This window comes from Coptis chinensis, chromosome 3 (genome assembly GCF_015680905.1).
Source record: "Coptis chinensis isolate HL-2020 chromosome 3, ASM1568090v1, whole genome shotgun sequence".
In the NCBI taxonomy this organism is placed as follows: domain Eukaryota; kingdom Viridiplantae; phylum Streptophyta; class Magnoliopsida; order Ranunculales; family Ranunculaceae; genus Coptis; species Coptis chinensis.
In genome coordinates, this window is record NC_141458.1 from 93,634,399 (window position 1) to 93,653,527 (window position 19,129).

The following is a 19,129-nucleotide window of genomic DNA, read 5'->3' on the forward strand; positions in this document are numbered from 1 at the left end:
TAGAGCAAGGTGAGGCTCCCGCTGTTGCATTTAATGTGAATGGTAATGACTATGATATGAGATATTATATTGCTGATGGTATTTACCCAAAATGGGGCACATTTGTTCAAGCCATTCGCTATCCAAGAAATAAGCATGAAAAGATCTTTACTCAACGCCAAGAAGCCGCAAGAAAGGATGTTGAAAGGACGCGTTTGAGTTTTGCAGCACGATGGCATATTGTTAAGGCTTCATGCGTTGTCATAGTGTTGTTGTTCTTGGAGATATAATGAAGGCATGCATTATAATGCATAATATGATTGTTGAGAATGAACGTGAAAGTGGAGTTTGGAATTGGAAATGTCGAGGAAAGAAACAATACCGCTCTTTCTTCGGAAGATGATGGTTTTCATTTTGTCTATCGATGATTGAAGCAAGAAATAAGATCGAAATGAAGTTACACATCCTAATCTTCAAAAAGGACTTAGTTGAACATGTTTTTAATTGGACTGGCATTGAAGAAACAGCAGATCCGGTACCAATTTATGATCCAAATTGGTCGGATCCAGATGAGGGAGAAGGAGGCGAAAATTAAAATGGAAATGAAAATGTATTTCCTATGTATTTCCTAACGTGAACTATTAAGTTCCAACGTATTTCCTATGTATTTCCTAATGTATTTCCTATGTAGTTCCAACGTATTTAATGAGTTGTGTTTTAATGAACTATATTACAATGTATTTTAATTTTATTGGTAATTGTATTTCTATGAAAATAATTATATTGGACAGAACATACATAGTGCATTAATTAAAAAAAAAACAGTTAGATAAAAATACATAGTTCATTAATTAAAAATACAATGAAATTAAAATACATAGTGCATTAATTAAAAAGACAGTGAAATTAAAATACATAGTGCATTAATTAAAATACATAGTGCTTTAATTAAAATAAAATACTAGATAATTAAAATACATAAGCTTAGTTAGAGCTAGAACCACCTCTAGCCCTTCCCCATTCAAAGACGATTTCAGCTTGTTGTTGCTCGATTATAAAAGCGGTATCGGGATGGAGGACACTTGTATTGGTCGCTAAAATCTTAGCTTCATATTGCATCTTTTTGAAGCCGATTTTTTTTTCCAATTGAACCTAATTTTTTTCTGCTTGAATCCGATTTTTTTTTCTCTCTTGCCATCACAGTTCTTTGACCATATGCAAGTTCCCTTTCCCTAAGTTCTAAGCATTTTTGTGTTTCATTTGCATCCTGTGAAAATGTATCCTCTAAACGTGTAAAGTAACCCTCCAACATACCAATTGATTTTTCTTGGTTCCTTTTGGATTTGGCTTTCTTCGATCCAAGAGGACGCTCCATTTCTTTTGGACGCTCTATTTCTTGAGAACCCTCCAATTCAACTCCACCAACACTTGGTGAATTAGAAGTTGAATCTTCACCATCATTTTTGCGACCTTTTCCCTTTATGGGGCGGCTTGACCTTGCCTCAAAAACGTTACTCCACTTTGGATTATCCTTGAGTATAACGTAACAATGATCAAGTGAAAAAGCCGATTTTTCTTGTAGTTGGTACGTCATCCTTGCCTCGGACAACTAAAAAAAAAAATTAGACTAAGATAATAATTAGATAATTAAACTGCAATAATAATTAGACTAAGATAATAATTAGACTAAGACTAAAATGGAAATAATAAATACACTAAGATAATTAGACGAAGACGGAAATAATTAGACTAAGACTAAGATAATCAATAAATTCCAAATTGACAACGTTGTAATTACCCGGCTTTGTATTGTTGCACCACTTGCATGTCGAGCCTCCACCGCATTCACAATTGCAACAAATTTGTTCATCATTTTTGAAATATATTTCCACCTTCCGCTAATTGAATCGGGAGACCTATCCGACCCACGTGCTTGATTGAACTTCGTTTGTTACACGATTCCAAAATCCTTTTGCATTTTGGAAAGCACCAACAATGGAGTCTTCACTAATTTTTATCCAAGCAAGACATAGAGCTTGATCATCGGACATGCTAAAGTGAGCTCTCGCTTTTGCTTGAGTACTACCACTTGCTTGAGATGCTTGAGTTGATGCCATTTGATATTTGGTTTTTTTAAGAACTGATTTTAAAGAAGAAGAAATATGATATATGATTGTTGGAAGTGTGAGTTGAAATGAAACAAATGTTGTATATATACCAAAGTTTTTTATTTTGACCGTTCTGACTTTTTGACCGTTGGTACACTAGGACTCCGGACGGGATGTTGGATTCCGTCTGGTGAGTTTTGTAATCCAGACGGAATCCAATATCCCGTCCGAAGTTAACAAGTCAGTGATAAACTCGGTGGAAGGTTTCACCTGGTTTTGAACTCGGGAAAACTATCACCGAGTTTATCACCCAGCATTGCACAACACTTTTGGAGGAAAGTAGGTGATAGTTATCACTTCCCCCCTCTATCACCTGCATTGCAAATGCTCTTACTGAGATTATTGCTAAGATATCTTGTACAGAAACTAGGAATACGAATCAGTGTGATGGACCATGCCCCGAAGGCCAAAGCCCAGTCCGTTTGAACATCACCTTGGAATATCACAAAACATATATATATATATCAGATTTGACAACGTGAGAGCAAAAAAAGAGAAACACCTCGATTGCAACAATGAAGAGATCGAATTCCATCTCAATTAACCTTGTACAATTATTCTTCATCCTCTTCTCTGTAATACTTACTTCTTCTCTAGCTCTATCTTCCACGTAAGATTAATCATCCTTCTCTCTCTCAAACAACCTAATTTTACATGTCTCTCGATCTAAAACTTACAAATTCACTATTCTTTGTTTCTGGTAATAAATTGAACTTTTGGGTGTTGCAGGAAAATTGACGGTTACACTATTACTGGTCGGGTCAAGCTAGAAGGTTTACTTTAATGTTTCTTTATTATTTATTTTGTTTGAGTATTGAATATTTAGAATTCTAGAGGCAGAGCTTGAAAATATCTTGTTTTTCGGTTAATTACTAGAGTGGACATGTTCTATTTTCTGTCTCTGAAACATTTTTTTATTTTGGCAGGTTTGGGAGCAAAGGGGTTCGGTCTTCCTGCTAAAATATCAAATGCCAAAATTGTACTCAATGGGGGCCAAAGGGTTACTTTTTTAAGGCCCGATGGTTATTTTTCATTGTATCCTTTTTCTAATTATGCTCTCTACTAAAGCACATATATCTGTCGATTTTTTTGAATATAAGATTTTACACTCACCTGTTCAGTAGCAATATTTTCCTGTACGGGTTATTTTGTGTGTTTGTGAGGATAAATGTTTATCTTTCTAGGAATCAAAAGGTGAAATTGACGTATATCAATGGTAATGAGTTCTGGTGTTCGTAGCATTCCATGTAATGTTAAATGGGATATTTAAGACCTTTATATCTACTCCTGCCTGTAGGAGATTTGTTTTTTGAGATTCATGTATATGTTGGTGTTAATTGTCACTATCAATTTTTGTTACTGACCCAGAAGGATCTATGTAAAGTTGTTTGCCATTCGGCACTTTGTTTACGAAGGGGTCTGAGGTAATACCCCTGAAACAAAATTGTTTGTAATTGGGAATTCTTAATTGTAGTGCTGTAATTCGAATCTATTTCAAGTAGTGAACCGCCTCCGACTCTTATGCGAGGCCTTGTAACCAAAAAGAGGGCAAGTTTAGCCTTTCTAGTTGTAGTTTTCATGCAAAATCAATAAGAGATTTCCCTAGAGGAAGATTTCTTCCTCACATAGCTCACTTCTTCATTGTTATTATTTTGTAGTTCCTTATTACTTTGATTATGTTTCTATTTAAGTGGATTTAATGATCATTCACTATGATGTTTTTGTATGAACTCTGGAGTACACCTTATTAGGATCTGTGTTGTGAGATTTTCAATTCTTTAGCTTCTCATGAAAGTAGGGTTTGCAAAAGAGGATGTGAAGAGAATCTATGAATAGGCATATAGCTTGTCAAGAGCGTGTCATCATGGCATATTTAGTCAAAATCTTACCACATTTAGTTCATTTTATTGGTTCGATCTTTCCTTAACCTCTCATGTTAGCCATGATGTTCCGGCTGGGACTCATTTAATTGAAGTGGCTGCAACTGGTTATTTCTTTTCTCCTGTGAGACACTTCTCTATTATTCTTAGTTAAGTTGGATCAGTGAATCATCATGAACTGCTTTTAATATTGTTGGCTATAATTTTTACATGTTCAGGTTCGCGTTGATGTCAGTGCTAGAAACCGTGGTAAGATTCAGGCTGCATTGACAGAAACCAGGAGAGGTCTAACTGAATTAGTTTTGGAGCCTCTAAGAGAGGAACTCTATTATGAAGTATGTCTGGATCCCACTTGACTGTATATTCTTGATGATGTTTGCCCATGAGAAAAGTTAGTTGCAACCCTAACTGACTTTGTCTTGTTTGCTTACAGATAAGGGAACCTTTCTCTATCTTGTCTCTCTTGAAGAGCCCAATGGGTCTCATGATGGGTTTCATGCTGGTCGTTGTATTCCTCATGCCTAAGTTAATGGAGAATATGGGTACAATACTTGCAACTTTTTTTAAGATTTCTCTTCCAGTGAGCTACCTACCGGAATTTGTCTTTAACCAAGTCATTGTAGAGGCGTTTTCTTGGTATACCATCAGATTGGTTCCTCTCTCGGACTATTTAGTGTGTCCAAGCAGTGTCTTTTAAAGGGACTGTTGCATTGGACTGTGGAAATGAAAGCTCTCATCCTCAACTACCTTTGTCATATGCTTTGATTATGTCAGGAGTTGTAGTTCATCCTTAGAACTGATTAGTACCACTCCCACGTACAAGCGCTCCTAGTGCACAACTTGATGAATGATTTTAGGGGAATTTTGACTTAACCCTCCAAAATTTGGTAGCGTTTTGATTAAACCCTCCATTTTAAAAATCATTTGAGTTTGCCCCCCACTCCGTCAATTTTGTATGTAATAGACGTTCGTACTTTACATATTGACCATTTTGCCCTTTCTGAAAAAAGAACAAATTTTATTTTATTTTATTTTCCGTTAAAACAAATCAAGTTTGAGATTTACTATTAATTAGTGTAAACCCTCCAAACGTCAATATGCTATTTGCATAAACCCCCCAAAAAAGAGTGGAATTGGATTTGAAAAGCATCCTCGTCAGCTATGAGCAGTCTAAAGTGCTGTTCAATGCATATTTCTTGAAGCACCTTACTGGACACTTGTTGAAGCACCTTAAAACAATTGAAATCGTAGATTATCGAGTTGCAGATGAGGATGAATTACACACCATGAGATATTTACTTGAGAACGCCATCTCCTTGAAGAAAATGAAAATTGCATACCACCTTAGCGTTAAAGAGGATGTAAACTTTCAAATGCTGATTGCTGAGTCATTGTTGAAATTCGCCAAGGGTTCTCCCCCAATGCAGTAATTGAGTTCTCCTAAATCTTGACAGGTGAGTACCGTAGTTTGCTACCTATCCCTCCCTCTTGTACCCACTTAGTAATGTTGAAGTAGGTTTTGATCTTATAGATAACTGTACTAACTGGGATCACAAGACAGTCAAGCATGCACAAGCTTACTTGGGATCCGTTCAGGCTTACTCAATCTTCGTAAATTGAAGTCACATTGATAGAATTTATGTGGCATTCGTTTAGGCTTACTCAAAACCCATTATGTTTCAATGATTACACCTTTTATTTCACCAACAACAGATTATCCCAAATCACATTTACTTTGTCTGTGATTTTTCCGGCCCTAGGGGAGTTTACTCGACTCATTCCCCAGTCTCCCGCACTGCTCAAGTAAGTGTGCGACTTCGTATGAGGGCCTCCTTCCCTCCTTCCCTTCTGCCCACTCTCCGTTCACACGGTTATCAAAGCGGATGAGGAAGGGTGGGCAGAAGGTACACCACGAACCCTCTGTCCCACACATTTATCCAGAAGCAAGTGTAGTTCACCGATTCCACACATTGTTTGCCTTTCGACAGAAACATTTCCCTTAACCGTAGTAGGCGAGCAGGTAAACTATATGGGTTGTTTCCAGAGGCATTCTTTAAAGCATCAAAACTAAGTCTTTCACTGGTAGTCCCCGGGAAAGTTGTCTCAACCTAGCCAAAAAGCGCAATTTCGACTCATCAAGATTCAATCTATTTGGGGGGGTGCTTGATGTCAACCTCGCAATCGTCTTCCTGCGCTTTCAGGCGCGAAAGAGTAGAAAGTAAAGTTCAGTAAAGGAAGAGAGTCAGACTCACCTCGAGTACTACCAACACAGGATTCGCTAACACTCAATTTGGAATATTCACTCTCGAGTTGAATTGTTTATTTGGAAATTAACTAGTGGCTTCATTTCTGTGAAGCAATTTTTAACTTCTGGAAGTATCATGATGATAATACTTTCCCTAGATGTGGGGAAGTGGTGATCCCTCTGAATCTACTTTTCATGCAGTAGTGTTTTCACCTGTTAGAAATCGTAAACCTGAAAATTGGGGGTTTATGCAAATAGCATATTGACGTTTGGAGGGTTTACACTAACTAATATTAAACCTCAAACTTTAAAAAAAAAAAAAAAAAAGTTGTTCTTTTTTCAGAAAGGGCAAAATGGTCAATATGTAAAGTACGAACGTCTGTTACACACAAAATTGACGGAGTGGGGGCAAACTCAAATGATTTTTAAAATGGGGGGTTTAGTCAAAACGCTACCAAACTTGGGGGGGTTAAGTCAAAATTCCCCATGATTTTAATCATTTGTTGTGAAGTCGTGAACAACTATACCTAACTTTTAATATTTAATAACAGTATAAGACTTTCCTATTTGAAAAAGGAAAACTGTACCTAAATTATTTGACTGTCCAATATGCTTGATATATGATAAGTCTGTGTCCAACTCCGGACTCCCTAAATCATATTTGGCAGCTTGCTATTTAGATCCCGAAATTGGAATATGAAATGGAGTTTTCAGTTGAATTAGCAGTCATTTTATTATCTTTAATTTTGTCTTCAGACCCGGAAGAAATGAAGCAAGCTCAAGAGCAAATGAGAAATCAAGGTGTTCCTTCCCTAGCGAGCTTGTTACCTGGAGCTGGAAGGAGTTGAATGTTAAACTCTCTTGAACTTCAGTGCTTCGTATCGAAGGATTACGAGCGAACTAACTCAAATGGCGTGTGGTTGATAAATTCACATAATTACGTATGAAACAAAATGTTTCTCCTCTTGCAAGTTTGTTAAATTATTCTGTGTTGTCATTCCTGAGGTGTTGCCTGATATTTTTGGGCACCTAGTTTGTTTAATGAAACTATTATTTTGAAAAATGTTAGCCAGATTTTGTAGTTAAGCAACACTTAAGATTTCAATGGGGAGTTTGTTGGCACTTTATAGAAGATTAGACTTGTTTGTGATTCTTTTCCAGTGAAAAGTTTGTAACAAAGTAGTTTTTTTAACTTTTTCACACTGCCATTGCAGTTATTGTTTGGCAGTCTTCAATTGTCAATGCTACATGTGTACACTTTAATCTGCGGCACTGTTTACTGATTAACTTGTATGGCTCTGAGAAACTTTAGATGTTGCTTGCTATACAACAATGTCCGAGCTAGTGTTTTCTTTTCTTCTCCTTTTTTTGGTGAAGTGAATTGTTCTGGATATTGTTTACCCTCAATCGCAATGAATCTCTTATTTGCAAAATCAGGTCAATGGATCTCGACCTAGGCAGGTTTTTTTTTTTTTTTTTGTAATTTGGTTCCTCCTTAATGAGAACGTGGCTGAAAACTCCTAAACTCCTTTTAACCATTACATCCTCAAATGGGGTAGAAAGCACTAAGGCTCGAGCCGGCCAAAAGTCTTGTCAAAATATCAAGTCAAGACGTCTTCCTGTGGTTATTTGTTACGCGTTTATGACTGACTTTCAGTCACATATCCATGTCATAAAATCATCCCCACCTCAATTTCCATACAACATTTCATTAGTCTCTACTTTATACTCTTAATATTTTGGAAGCACATTTCCTATATGTAGATGCAGATGAATGGATAGTGAGTATTAGAAAAGCTAAAAGCTCGACTTGTTTTTCTACCATGTGGTCGTGGATTGTTTATGTGTGTTTCTTCTTTGTAATATCTCAGTGCAATAATGGATGCTTTGGTTGTTTAGAAGAAGAAAGAGTTGCTCTATTGGAATTCAAATCTTCACTGAAATTTAATCGAACTGATCCTGATTATTCTCTCAGTACTTGGATCGATGATAAAGGAAGTGATTGTTGTGCTTGGGACCGAGTCGAGTGTGATAAGACCACTCATCGAGTGATCAACCTCTGTCTCGGCTGTTTTACTTACATGCGGCTTTCTGGTAATCCAAACGATTACGAACTCTTTCTAAATGCATCATTGTTTCTTCCCTTTGAAGAACTGCAAGAACTCGATTTATCTGAGAATGGTTTTGGCGGTTGGGAAAAGAATGAAGGTATTATAATCAAACGAGATCTTGGAATACATTCTTTAGGTTCTCTTCTTCTAATTATATAAATTCTAATATTTCTTTACACCCTGTGTAATTGCAGGTCCTCAGAAATTGTCCAAATTAAGGAAACTGGAGAGCTTAGATTTAAGTTATAACAATTTCGGCAACAACATCCTACCGCCTTTTGGTGCACTCACATCTCTTAATCTTTGTTATAGTCTTAGGATAGGTTCTTTAACTTTTAGGTAGATACAGGTTAGACAACGTTTTCTTTATTGGCACTGGTTCTAATTTTGAATATTAATTTTAGATTTGTGGAATATGAGCAAGCTTAAGTACTTGGATTTGAGTTTGAATAACTTCTCCGGGATCATTCCACCGTCAATATGGTCTTTGAAGTCTCTGGAGGAATTTGCAATACAACACAATAATTTCAAAGGTTCTATATCAGGTAAATCTTCAGTAATTAAGCAAATTAAGCTTTTCCTGTTTCTAATGGGAGATACTCCCTCTACACTTGACTTGACATTTCGTGTGTTTGGAATTGGACTCTATTTACGTGTCGCACTATTACTATGATCACGAAATTTTATTTACGTAATTATAATCATATCATTAACATGTTTAGTTCTATTTATTAAGTGTCTTAGATTATAATTACGTTTTTTTAGTGACTACAGTATTGCCTTGATTATGAGTTTGGAAGTCAATTATGTTATTTAATTTTTATTGTTATGTATCAGAATTATAATTAAAATGACCAAAAAAATACAACAAACATTACACATGTTGTTAAAGTTGTTGTTCCAAAAAAATAATCCATTGCATGTTGTTTAAAAAATACAACAAACTATCAATTTGTTTTCAATTTATACATGCCGACAAATTAATCATACGACATATGTATATTGCAGTGACTTCGTGGCATCTCCTAAATAATGAGGTGGATTCAATAAAATACCCAAACCATGTTGGTCAAACACTCAAACCTAATCCATTTCATCGTTCGGGCTTTAATCCATTTCCGCATGATGCGTTAGTTCATCCCAAATAGTTGACTAATCCAAAAAGTAAACATAACTAAATTTGTAAACATGCAAAGGTATAAAGGTAAAATCTAAAAAGATTACGTTTATGTACCTCTTGGTCTCTTCATTTTTGTTTGATTTAATATAATTTTACCTTTATACCTTTGCCATTTCAAATTTATTATGTTTAAGTCAAAATAATTTAAAAAAAATATAAAAAGACAAAAAAAAAGAGACCAAGAGGTTAATAATTTTTTTTTGTAAAAATTATTATAGAACTTTAGAATGGATAAGAATTCAAAAAATACAAATTAGAAAAAAAAGAAAAAAAAACATTAATAATTTTTCAAAAAAAAAATTGAACTGAATGGATACGAATTAAAATACAAATTAGAAAAATAAAAATTAAGTGGTTGTCAAAGTTTATTAAAATAAAATCGAATGATATTTTTTATGTGTGCGTGAAAATTGATAGAGACAGATCTGTGAAAAATCCTTTGCAAAGATTCAAAGAGAAACATACAAAGCACACTTAATTATAATTTTATTTGCTTATGGATTCATTTAGTTATAATACTTAATTATTTTAAACCTTGAATCGCCCCTGCAGTCCCTGCACACTTATAACCCATTAAAGTAGAGAGTTGAAGAAATTTAATTTTCTAAGAGAAAACACATTCCACCGTGGCAATAGATTATATTTAAGGTGGTAATCTATAAAGTGTAGAAAACAACCTTGAGGAATGCATATGCATACGCCATACACATTAAAAAAAAAAAAAAAAAAAAAAGAACGAACAATAACTAACCAAAATATATGCATATTTTGTACAAATGTGTATGCATAATTGCATACGTACTTTGTAATATCTCCAAACACCCAAAATAAACTAACCAACCAATCAAAAAACAAATGAAGAAACAACCTCAACAAACCATTCAAAAAATAATCTTAAAGATAATAGCTCGACCTCTTATCTGAGATTAAAAAAACTAATCTATAAAGCTGATGCGAAGAAGGGTTGTATTTTTTTGAAACAACATACAAAATTTATTATATTTTTGGTCATTTTCGCTAGAATTATTAAAGGATTTTGAGATATAATAAATGTTTTTTTTTTAATTATTATTATTTTGTTTTTTATAGACTTGTCTAGTTTTGTGAAAAAGAAATTTATGAAATGCTACCAATTTTGTGTTAAGATTTATCTATCTATAAACCCGATGAGCATTTAGCTAAGCCGGTCAGCTGTTGAGTAACCTGTCATATAGGCATGTTGGGTTTGGGTTTGACAAATTCCCATGATTAGTTATTTTGGGTTTGCTCTTTTGACACCTGACCTGAATATGACTTTACACGAACCGATCCCTTGCCACCCCTGTTAGTTGATAAAATTAAGAAATTGTTTTGCTTAAATATTTCCACTCATATTCTTATATATGTTAACCAGGATTATGTGAATTGAAGAATCTTCGGCGTGTCAGTCTTGCTAACAACACGCTTCAAGGAAACATTCCTCTATGTCTCAGCAATTTTACATCTCTTACAGGGTTAGATTTATCTGATAATCAACTCACTTTCGTGTCCTTACCTAATCCAAAATTTCAGTTGACGTATCTTGACTTATCAAACTGTAACATTAATGCATCCACAAGTGACCTCAAATTTCTACACGCCCAGTACAACTTAACAACTGTAGCTCTCTCACACAATAAGTTACATGGAAACTTCCCCAGTTGGTTAGTTGAGAACAATACAAGGTTGGAATACTTATTTCTGCGAAACAACTCACTTAATGGACATATTCGTTTGCCAGCTATTCATAACCTTGACTGGCTAGACTTATCGGATAACTGCCTGCAAGGTAAGCTTCAAACAAATATAGGCGGCCATTTGAGCGGCCTGAATTTGTCCAACATTTTTTTCGAACGTTCAGATATGGACACTTTGAGCGGCCTAAATTTGTCCCACAATTTCTTAGAAGGTAGGATTCCTCTATCTCTTGGTAACATTCAAGATATAGATTTGTCAAATAATAGGTTTTCAGGGGAAATTCCACATAACTTTGGTACAAATGCCTCAAACATAAGAACTGAAACTGGATGGGTCGGTGGAATGGGCATAAAAAACTTATGGCTTTCAAATAATAAACTAGCTGGTCCATTATCTTTTCTTTGGAACTTAACTGATTTGAGACGTTTACACGTCAATAACAACCAATTCACAGGAACTATCCCAGCAATTCCCGAATTATATTATCTTGAGAGATTTGAGGCAAGTCAAAACTGTTTATCTGGTAGAATTCCTGCACAGATTGGTAATTGGACAAAATTAAATATGATTAATTTGCGAGATAATCATTTTGACGGTCCCATTCCACAAGAACTTTGCAAATTACCTAACCTAGAACTTCTTGAGCTTTCAGAAAACCAATTTTCAGGTTCCATACCTTCTGGTTTGAACTTATCATCATTGCGATATATGCAATGGCGAGAAAATAAACTCGTAGGAATGATACCGAAGGCTTTACTTAGAAGCCGAGACAAAATAGCGACCTTAGACCTTAGCAATAACAATTTATCTGGAAGAATACCAAAGTGGTTTGGCTTACTCTCACAACTGAGATTCCTCCTCCTTAAAGGTAATCACTTCAGTGGTTCAATTCCTCACAAGTTTTGCCAACTGAACAAGATGCGAATATTGGATCTTTCCCATAACAGTTTTTCAGGATCAATACCTCCTTGTTTTGGTAATTTCACATTTGGAAATTCTGGAGTTGACGAAGAATATCGATTTGGACATCTCAGCTTGAGTTTTAATCGAATTGGCAAAGTTTGGTTTGGTGAATACGTTTTCGATAAAGTTCTTAGAGCTTATCTGAATGGTCCCGAAGAAGTAGAGTTGGTGACAAAGAATAGGCCTAGTTTATACAATGGTGATATTCTTAACTACATGGCTGGGATGGACTTGTCTTGGAACCAATTCACAGGTAATATTCCAGTCGAACTAGGGAGCTCTAAAAGCAATCCATGCTTTGAACTTGTCGCACAATCAGTTTACTGGATCAATTCCGAAGACCTTGTCCAAATATGAAACAACTTGAGAGCATGGACCTTTCTCACAACAGCTTAAGTGGAGAGATTCCATCAGAACTTATTGATATCACCTTTTTGGCGGTCTTCCTTTGTGGCTCACAACAACTTATCTGGTCGGGTTCCTGAAATGAATCATCAATTCGGCACTTTTAATGAAACTAGTTACGAGGGCAATCCATTTCTTTGCGGACCAGCAGTGCATAAACAATGCAACGAGGGCAATACTGTTTCAGGAACACCCACAGTTGCTAAATCCAGTGAAAAGTCTGGGATTGATCCTATCAGCTTCCTTGCAAGTTTTTCAGCTGCCTATGTGATTAGCTTGCTAGCATTTGTGATTGTTCTTTACATCAACCCCTACTGGCGACGAATATGGTTTGATTTCATTGATTCCTGTCTGAGCTTCATGTTTCCGTTTTGGTCAGAAGCTATCTATCGGTAATCGAACTGGCTTTGTTAAGTTCAAATAATTCCATGATAACTTGTTTGAAATAAATAATAGACATGTCATCTCTTTCAAAATATATATGTTAGTGTGCAACTGGGTACTGGTTTTAATTGAGCTTTGCACTGTTAATCAAGTAGAGTATATCATATACTGAAACTGAAATTGTCAAAATAGGTTTTAGTCATTATTCAAAAAATACTTCACGATATAGTTGGATTTAGATTATTGAACCGTTGTTCTTTCTTTGTAGGCCTATTAAGGTATTTCTGTATGATCAATTTCTAAAAATTGAATTGCATACATCATTCTTTATAATCCAAGACCAAGCTATGCAACAAAAATCAGCAATGCTGTTGTACAGTAGATAGTTTTCTTGTGGGTCTGACTCCATCTCGTCACTCATATCCGCCGCCCATTCAACGCAAATCTCATCTTTAACTGGATGTAAAACTGGGTTTATTAGTTGATCTAGCCATTGTTTGCATACACAATGGCATTTAAGGACTGACTTGACTTGTAAATTTGACGATGATGATATTGTTTGGGAGGGAAGCCACTTAGACATTCAGGAGCCCAAGATGCGATGAAATGGTTTAAGGGAAATTGATGATCTCGCCTCTTTTGAGATATAAGAGAATTCGTTTATGTTTAAAGACTAAAATATTTGAAAATGTGTATGAAATTGTGAATCAAAACTCAATTGCCTCTTGCACCTTGGTTTCAGGCTGAATTCTCATCCTCAACAAAACGGACCCTCTAATTTTACCCCATGGTCTGTGTCTCTGTGCTGACTGCCACATACCAGACTTTGAAGGATGGGCCATTTGAGGCTTTCAGCATACTATGGCTGTCTGCCAGACTACCAGTCATAAGGTGTTGTTGAGCATAAGAATTAAATAAGACTGGAAAACATTTGTCACCCATTCACAATAATAGTACCCTAGACATAATCACCTCATTATTTGTGAAAACTGAATCAGAGTTTAGTTCTTAAGTAACATAAACTAGAAACAGGAAGGTAAAGAGTCAATAGGAAAGATCAGCCAAATCAAATGTTCTTGAGACTGCCTTGCACCAGGAATCTGCCCTTTTCTTCCTATGTTCTTCATCCAATTTTGGTCGAAAAGTTGTGTCTTTCTTATTCTTCTCTTCAGCAGAAAATATCTCCTTCTCTGTCCAAACACCAACAGCTAATCCAGCAGCAAAAGCTGCCCCAAGCGCTGTTGTCTCAATATCAGCTGGTCTTACCACTGGACTCCCCAACAGATCGGCCTGTTACAATCGAAATTACCTTTAGCTCCCTCTTTCCATTTGATAACTATAGAAGCTAAATTTGTTAAATTTTAATTTATGGAAAGGAAAGGAAATAAAATGGGTGGTCTACTATGGAATGGAATGGAACAATAATTTTAAATGGATGGACTTAAAAAATTGAAAGAAACAGAACAGTTTATGCATAAAATAAATCTAAAATATATAACGAATGAAGCATGATAAACCATCTCCATTGTTTTGTTTCAGAATGTTCGATATCGGCCATTCTCAAAACACTGTACAAAGATGAAAGAGTGCGGGGGGTTGAGGTGATATAACATTTAATTGAAGACTTTAGGTTGCATCCAAACTTCGGGAGTTTCCTTGGTCTCCAATTTATATGTAATTCCGGTTTATTAAGGATTTTGTTCATTTTAAAACATTTATCATGAAATCCCATTCAAGTATGCGTGAAATATAACAAAGTGGATTGTTTTGTGGGCAATCATAAAGTTTCAATAGCGGCATACCTGAATTTGCATTAAGAGGTTGTTAACAGTTGCACCACCATCTACTCTTAGAAGAAACTCTCCCTTCTCATCCTTTGCTTCTGCATTATCCCCAGCATCCTTATGCATCGAGTCCAACACATCCTTCACCTGAAAACACATACTCTCCAGCACAGCACGAGCAATATGTGATCTGTTCGTAAACCTTGTGATTCCAATGCACACGCCACGAGCATCGTCACGCCACCATGGTGCAAACAAGCCGTTAAAAGCAGGTACAAAATACACTCCACCAGCGTTTTCTACCTTAGTAGCCAATTCTTCAATCTCACTTGCGTTCTTAATTATACCAAGGCTATCCCTCAGCCACTGAACCGCGGCACCAGCAATGGCAATAGAGCCTTCCAGCGCATAGTTTGTTGGTGCATTAGGACCGAGCTTGTACGCAACTGTTGTCAGTAAACCATGAGATGATTTGATCACTTCATCGCCAGTATTAAGCAATATAAAAGCTCCAGTACCGTAAGTGCTCTTAGCCTCTCCTTTTTGACACGACTGCCCCAGCATTGCTGCGTGCTGATCACCAAGGCATCCAGCTATAGGTGTCCCAGTAATAGGCCATCCCTTGGCAATCTTTCCAATTACCTCTGAATTACTTACGATCTTTGGCAGTATTTCACTTGGAATGCCTAACGCTTCCAATGTGGATTTATCCCAATCCAGTGTTTTGATATTCATGAGCATCGTACGAGATGCATTGGATACGTCAGTAACATGCAATCCAGGGGACTCAGTACTGCAACCTCCAGTTAAATTCCACAGTAGCCAAGTATCTATGGTGCCAAAGTAAGCATCCCCTTTCTTAACAGCGTCCTTTACGGCATTCACATTTTCTAAAAGCCATAGAAGCTTAAGAGCACTAAAGTATGTGCTAATAGGCAAACCACAAGAATCCACAAAATGAGTTCTCCCCCTGGTAATTCACTCTCTAATCTCCTATAAATCAATAAACGAAAGAAAACCCAGAAAAAAAAACATCAGTTCTACTCAGAAATTTATAAAAACTCAATCCCATACATGACTTTTATCTCAAAATTCAAGATCTGGGGTTTATTTCAAATTCAAAACAACACAATCTCAAATCCAAATGTCTAAATCTAGCACATTGCTATTGTTCAAAATAGAGTAAACTAACACGAACGCATATTTATAAAAAGTGTATAAAAAGGAAGAAAATCAACCTGCAGATTGAACTAGTTCTAGCATCCATCCATACAATTGCATTATAAAGAGGACATCCAGTAGATTTACTCCAAACAAGAGTAGTTTCTCTCTGATTTGTAAGCCCAATGGCCTTCAATCCATGATCAACATTATGTCCTTCTGCAATCGCTTTGTCAAGCGCTTTTGCCATACACACTCTCACACTCTCCAGTATCTCCATCGGGTTATGCTCAACCCATCTAAACAAAACAAACCAAAACATCAAAACAATGCAATGCAAATCAAAACAAACAAATAAAATATAACTTGTGTAATCAGTAATGACTCACCCAGCTTCAGGATAAATTTGCGAAAATTCCACCTGGTGAGAACCAATAGCCTTGGCATTATGATCATAGATTATAAAACGTGTACTAGTTGTACCTTGATCTATAGCACCAATGAAAGAACCTTCTTTACTCATGTTTAATATTTTCTGTTCTCAAAGTAATGATTTCAAATGAAAAACCAGTATGGATGACGTGAGAAATAGTTCAAAAGATTGAGTTAAAAAGAGAAAAGTTTATAGATATCAGTGGTTAAGATAAAACTTCGGGATAGAAGAAGACTGAGTTTTATATATCAAGAACCAAAGAAAGATAGACATGAAGTTGTTTATATATATAGTAGGAAGAAGTTGGACGAGAGTTACGTGATTGTGAGGCAAAAAGTGTCTTTTGTGTCCTTGCTTTTTGGGGTCTTGATCTGATAGCCATATCGTTTAAGGTAAGAAAAATCTTGTTATTATGACTAGACTAAGGAAGATATGTTTTCTTTAATTTTAAAACGTGGAAAAGTGGATTGATTTGGTGACGGGGGGTTGTGGTTAAAAGTAGGGGTTAGGGGTGGAATTTGGGTCGGGTTAGTCTAGGGATGTCCAAACGGGTACCCGACCTGGCTTGAACCCGACTTTTCAGGTTTTAAACTGGTATTAGGTTACTCGGACCAGTTTTTAGCGGGTCGAGTTCAGAGTCAGGTATTTTATTGAGAAGTGTGACCAAACCCTATCCTAACCCTATATTTCGGGTACCCATCGGCCTCAGGTTCATGTTCGGGTAGGATAAAACCCGGTATAAATGAAGAAAAAAAACAATAAAAAACATCATTTGGAATATATATATCTACATTTTATTCCTTCTTCAGCTATCCACCAATTAGGGGTGGGAATTTGGCCCTAACGACCCTAACCCGGCCCTGACTGACCCGACCCTAAGCCCTATAAAGCCCTCACAACTAAAGCCCTCACAGAGTTTCGGGCAGGGCCTGCCCGACCCTAATGCCTTCTAGGGTAGGGCTAGGGCTAAGGTCCTAAAACATAGGCCCGGTCCTAATTCAGCCCTAACCAAGCCCTAGTTATAGTTTCACATTTTCACTATAAATATACGTACCATAATTGTCCAACTCTTTGTTAAATATTTTCAATTAAAATAACATTGTCATTTGTAATTTATCACTTACACCCAAGGGTACTTCCAATAACTTGTCTTATATAACAAAAACTTGTCAACGATTCTAGCGACCATGAAGAAATGAATGAGCACTAGCCCCTAAATTTAATAAAAAAATAAGACTTTATTCCTTTGATCATCAAATCAAAGTCTAAAACTTATTATTCTCAATTTATTTTTCCATTTACTTCTTATAAATTATATTTTTATTCACATCCAAGCCAAGTCTAGAACTAAAGATTTCCCCACACCATTAAAAGCGAAATCTGAAAAGACATTTTGTAACCACGAAGCCAAAAACAACCTTTGTCCTAAAAATAGTATTTGTAAAACGAAAGAAAATATATAGGCCGACCTAAAACCCGGCCTTAAAGCCTTTAAAGAGGGCTTAGGGTAGGGTCAGGGCTTGAGATTTAGACTTGTGACCGGGCCGACCGACCGACCACTATCTATGACTTTAGGGCGGGCAGGCCGATTTAATATCTGAAGGGCTTTTAAATGTTTAGGGCTGGGCTAGCCCGACCCGGCCCATTGCCCACCCCTACCACCAATCCTTCAAACAAAATAAAACTTCTAATGAACTTGAAAGTAATTATCATCTATATTCAGACATAATTCTTTCATATGCTTTAAAAATAGATGGACTCGGAAGGAACTTTAAAAATAGATGGACTCGGAAAGAACTATAGACACATAATAACGTGCAATTGCCGAAAAAATTGGAAATCTCAACATAAATTTTTCCATAATCCAATATATTAAATAACTCATCATTGTAAACATGAATGAAATCATAATCCAAATATTTCTCTAACTCATTCTTTTATATGAGATTAGTAGTAGGCAATTGAAACCGGATTTGAGGTTTGGTTTCCATTTGGGTTCAATTTCGGGCTTTTTAGTCCTTTTAACGGGTTTAGGGCAAAATTATCGGGTTGAGCTCAGGTCGGTTCGGCTTTAGATAGTGTGACCAAACCCTACCCTATGTATTTCGGTCTAGGTTCGAGTTTTGTCGAGTTTGGGCAGGGTTCGGTGCGGGTTTTTTGTTCAAGTTTCAAGCAAGATGGACATCCCTAGGTTAGCCCAAGCCCGATGGACTAAAACCCGACTTTTGTTGGTCCTGGGCTAACATGTCAGATTCATAGTCTGGGCTTGGTTTTGTAAAATCAAAACCCGACTCGATTTTGGGTTAGACTAGGGTTAGAATATCAAAAAACCAAAAAACCCGAGCCCGTGTGCATTTATTTATGTACTTTTATATTTCTTTCCTTCTATTTTTGTAAAAAATAAGGTTAAAAATCTCTATTCTAGAGATAATAATGTAATCAACAAAGTTAGTTTTCCTTTCAAACAATCAAATCTCTTTGATTTCATTAGAAGATTCCAATTTTGATATTTTTTACCTCATAATTTCAAAAAAAATCTGAAAAGTTTGACCAACCCAATATATTCCGACCCAACCCGAATTGGTTGGGCTAGAGCTTAGGTTGAAAATTTAATGACCGATTAGGGCTTGGTCCCGAGCTCGGGTTGAAGCACTTGAAACTTGGGTTGAGCTCGAATTATGCCTCAACCCGACCCAACCCACCCGAGTTTCACCTCTAGT

The 19,129-nt window shown here is 36.2% G+C and overlaps 3 protein-coding genes across 3 annotated transcripts; 2 read left to right on the forward strand and 1 right to left on the reverse strand.

Moving 5' to 3' along the window:
• The first annotated feature begins 2,517 nt into the window (after positions 1 to 2,517).
• On the forward strand, positions 2,518 to 7,472 carry LOC147511734 (ER membrane protein complex subunit 7 homolog). The gene is made up of 7 exons (XM_086603398.1): positions 2,518 to 2,757; positions 2,877 to 2,920; positions 3,074 to 3,182; positions 4,088 to 4,151; positions 4,246 to 4,362; positions 4,461 to 4,569; positions 7,029 to 7,472. Exons 1-7 carry the CDS (start codon positions 2,663 to 2,665, stop codon positions 7,118 to 7,120), a joined length of 630 nt encoding a protein of 209 aa, XP_086459524.1. The 5' UTR covers positions 2,518 to 2,662; the 3' UTR covers positions 7,121 to 7,472.
• Positions 7,473 to 7,952: 480 nt separating this feature from the next.
• LOC147511735 (receptor-like protein 14) lies at positions 7,953 to 13,123 on the forward strand. The gene is given in 7 exon segments (XM_086603396.1): positions 7,953 to 8,480; positions 8,578 to 8,664; positions 8,788 to 8,928; positions 10,957 to 12,521; positions 12,523 to 12,591; positions 12,593 to 12,688; positions 12,690 to 13,123. Coding segments are annotated over 7 exon segments (2,697 nt in total). The 5' UTR covers positions 7,953 to 8,095; the 3' UTR covers positions 13,044 to 13,123.
• An 825-nt stretch (positions 13,124 to 13,948) lies between these two features.
• Positions 13,949 to 16,670, reverse strand: LOC147511736 (glycerol kinase-like). The gene is made up of 4 exons (XM_086603397.1): positions 16,366 to 16,670; positions 16,054 to 16,275; positions 14,834 to 15,808; positions 13,949 to 14,321 (listed from the first exon to the last, which is right to left on the reverse strand). Exons 3-4 carry the CDS (start codon positions 15,554 to 15,556, stop codon positions 14,076 to 14,078), a joined length of 969 nt encoding a protein of 322 aa, XP_086459523.1. The 5' UTR covers positions 15,557 to 15,808; positions 16,054 to 16,275; positions 16,366 to 16,670; the 3' UTR covers positions 13,949 to 14,075.
• Between the last annotated feature and the right edge of the window lie 2,459 nt (positions 16,671 to 19,129).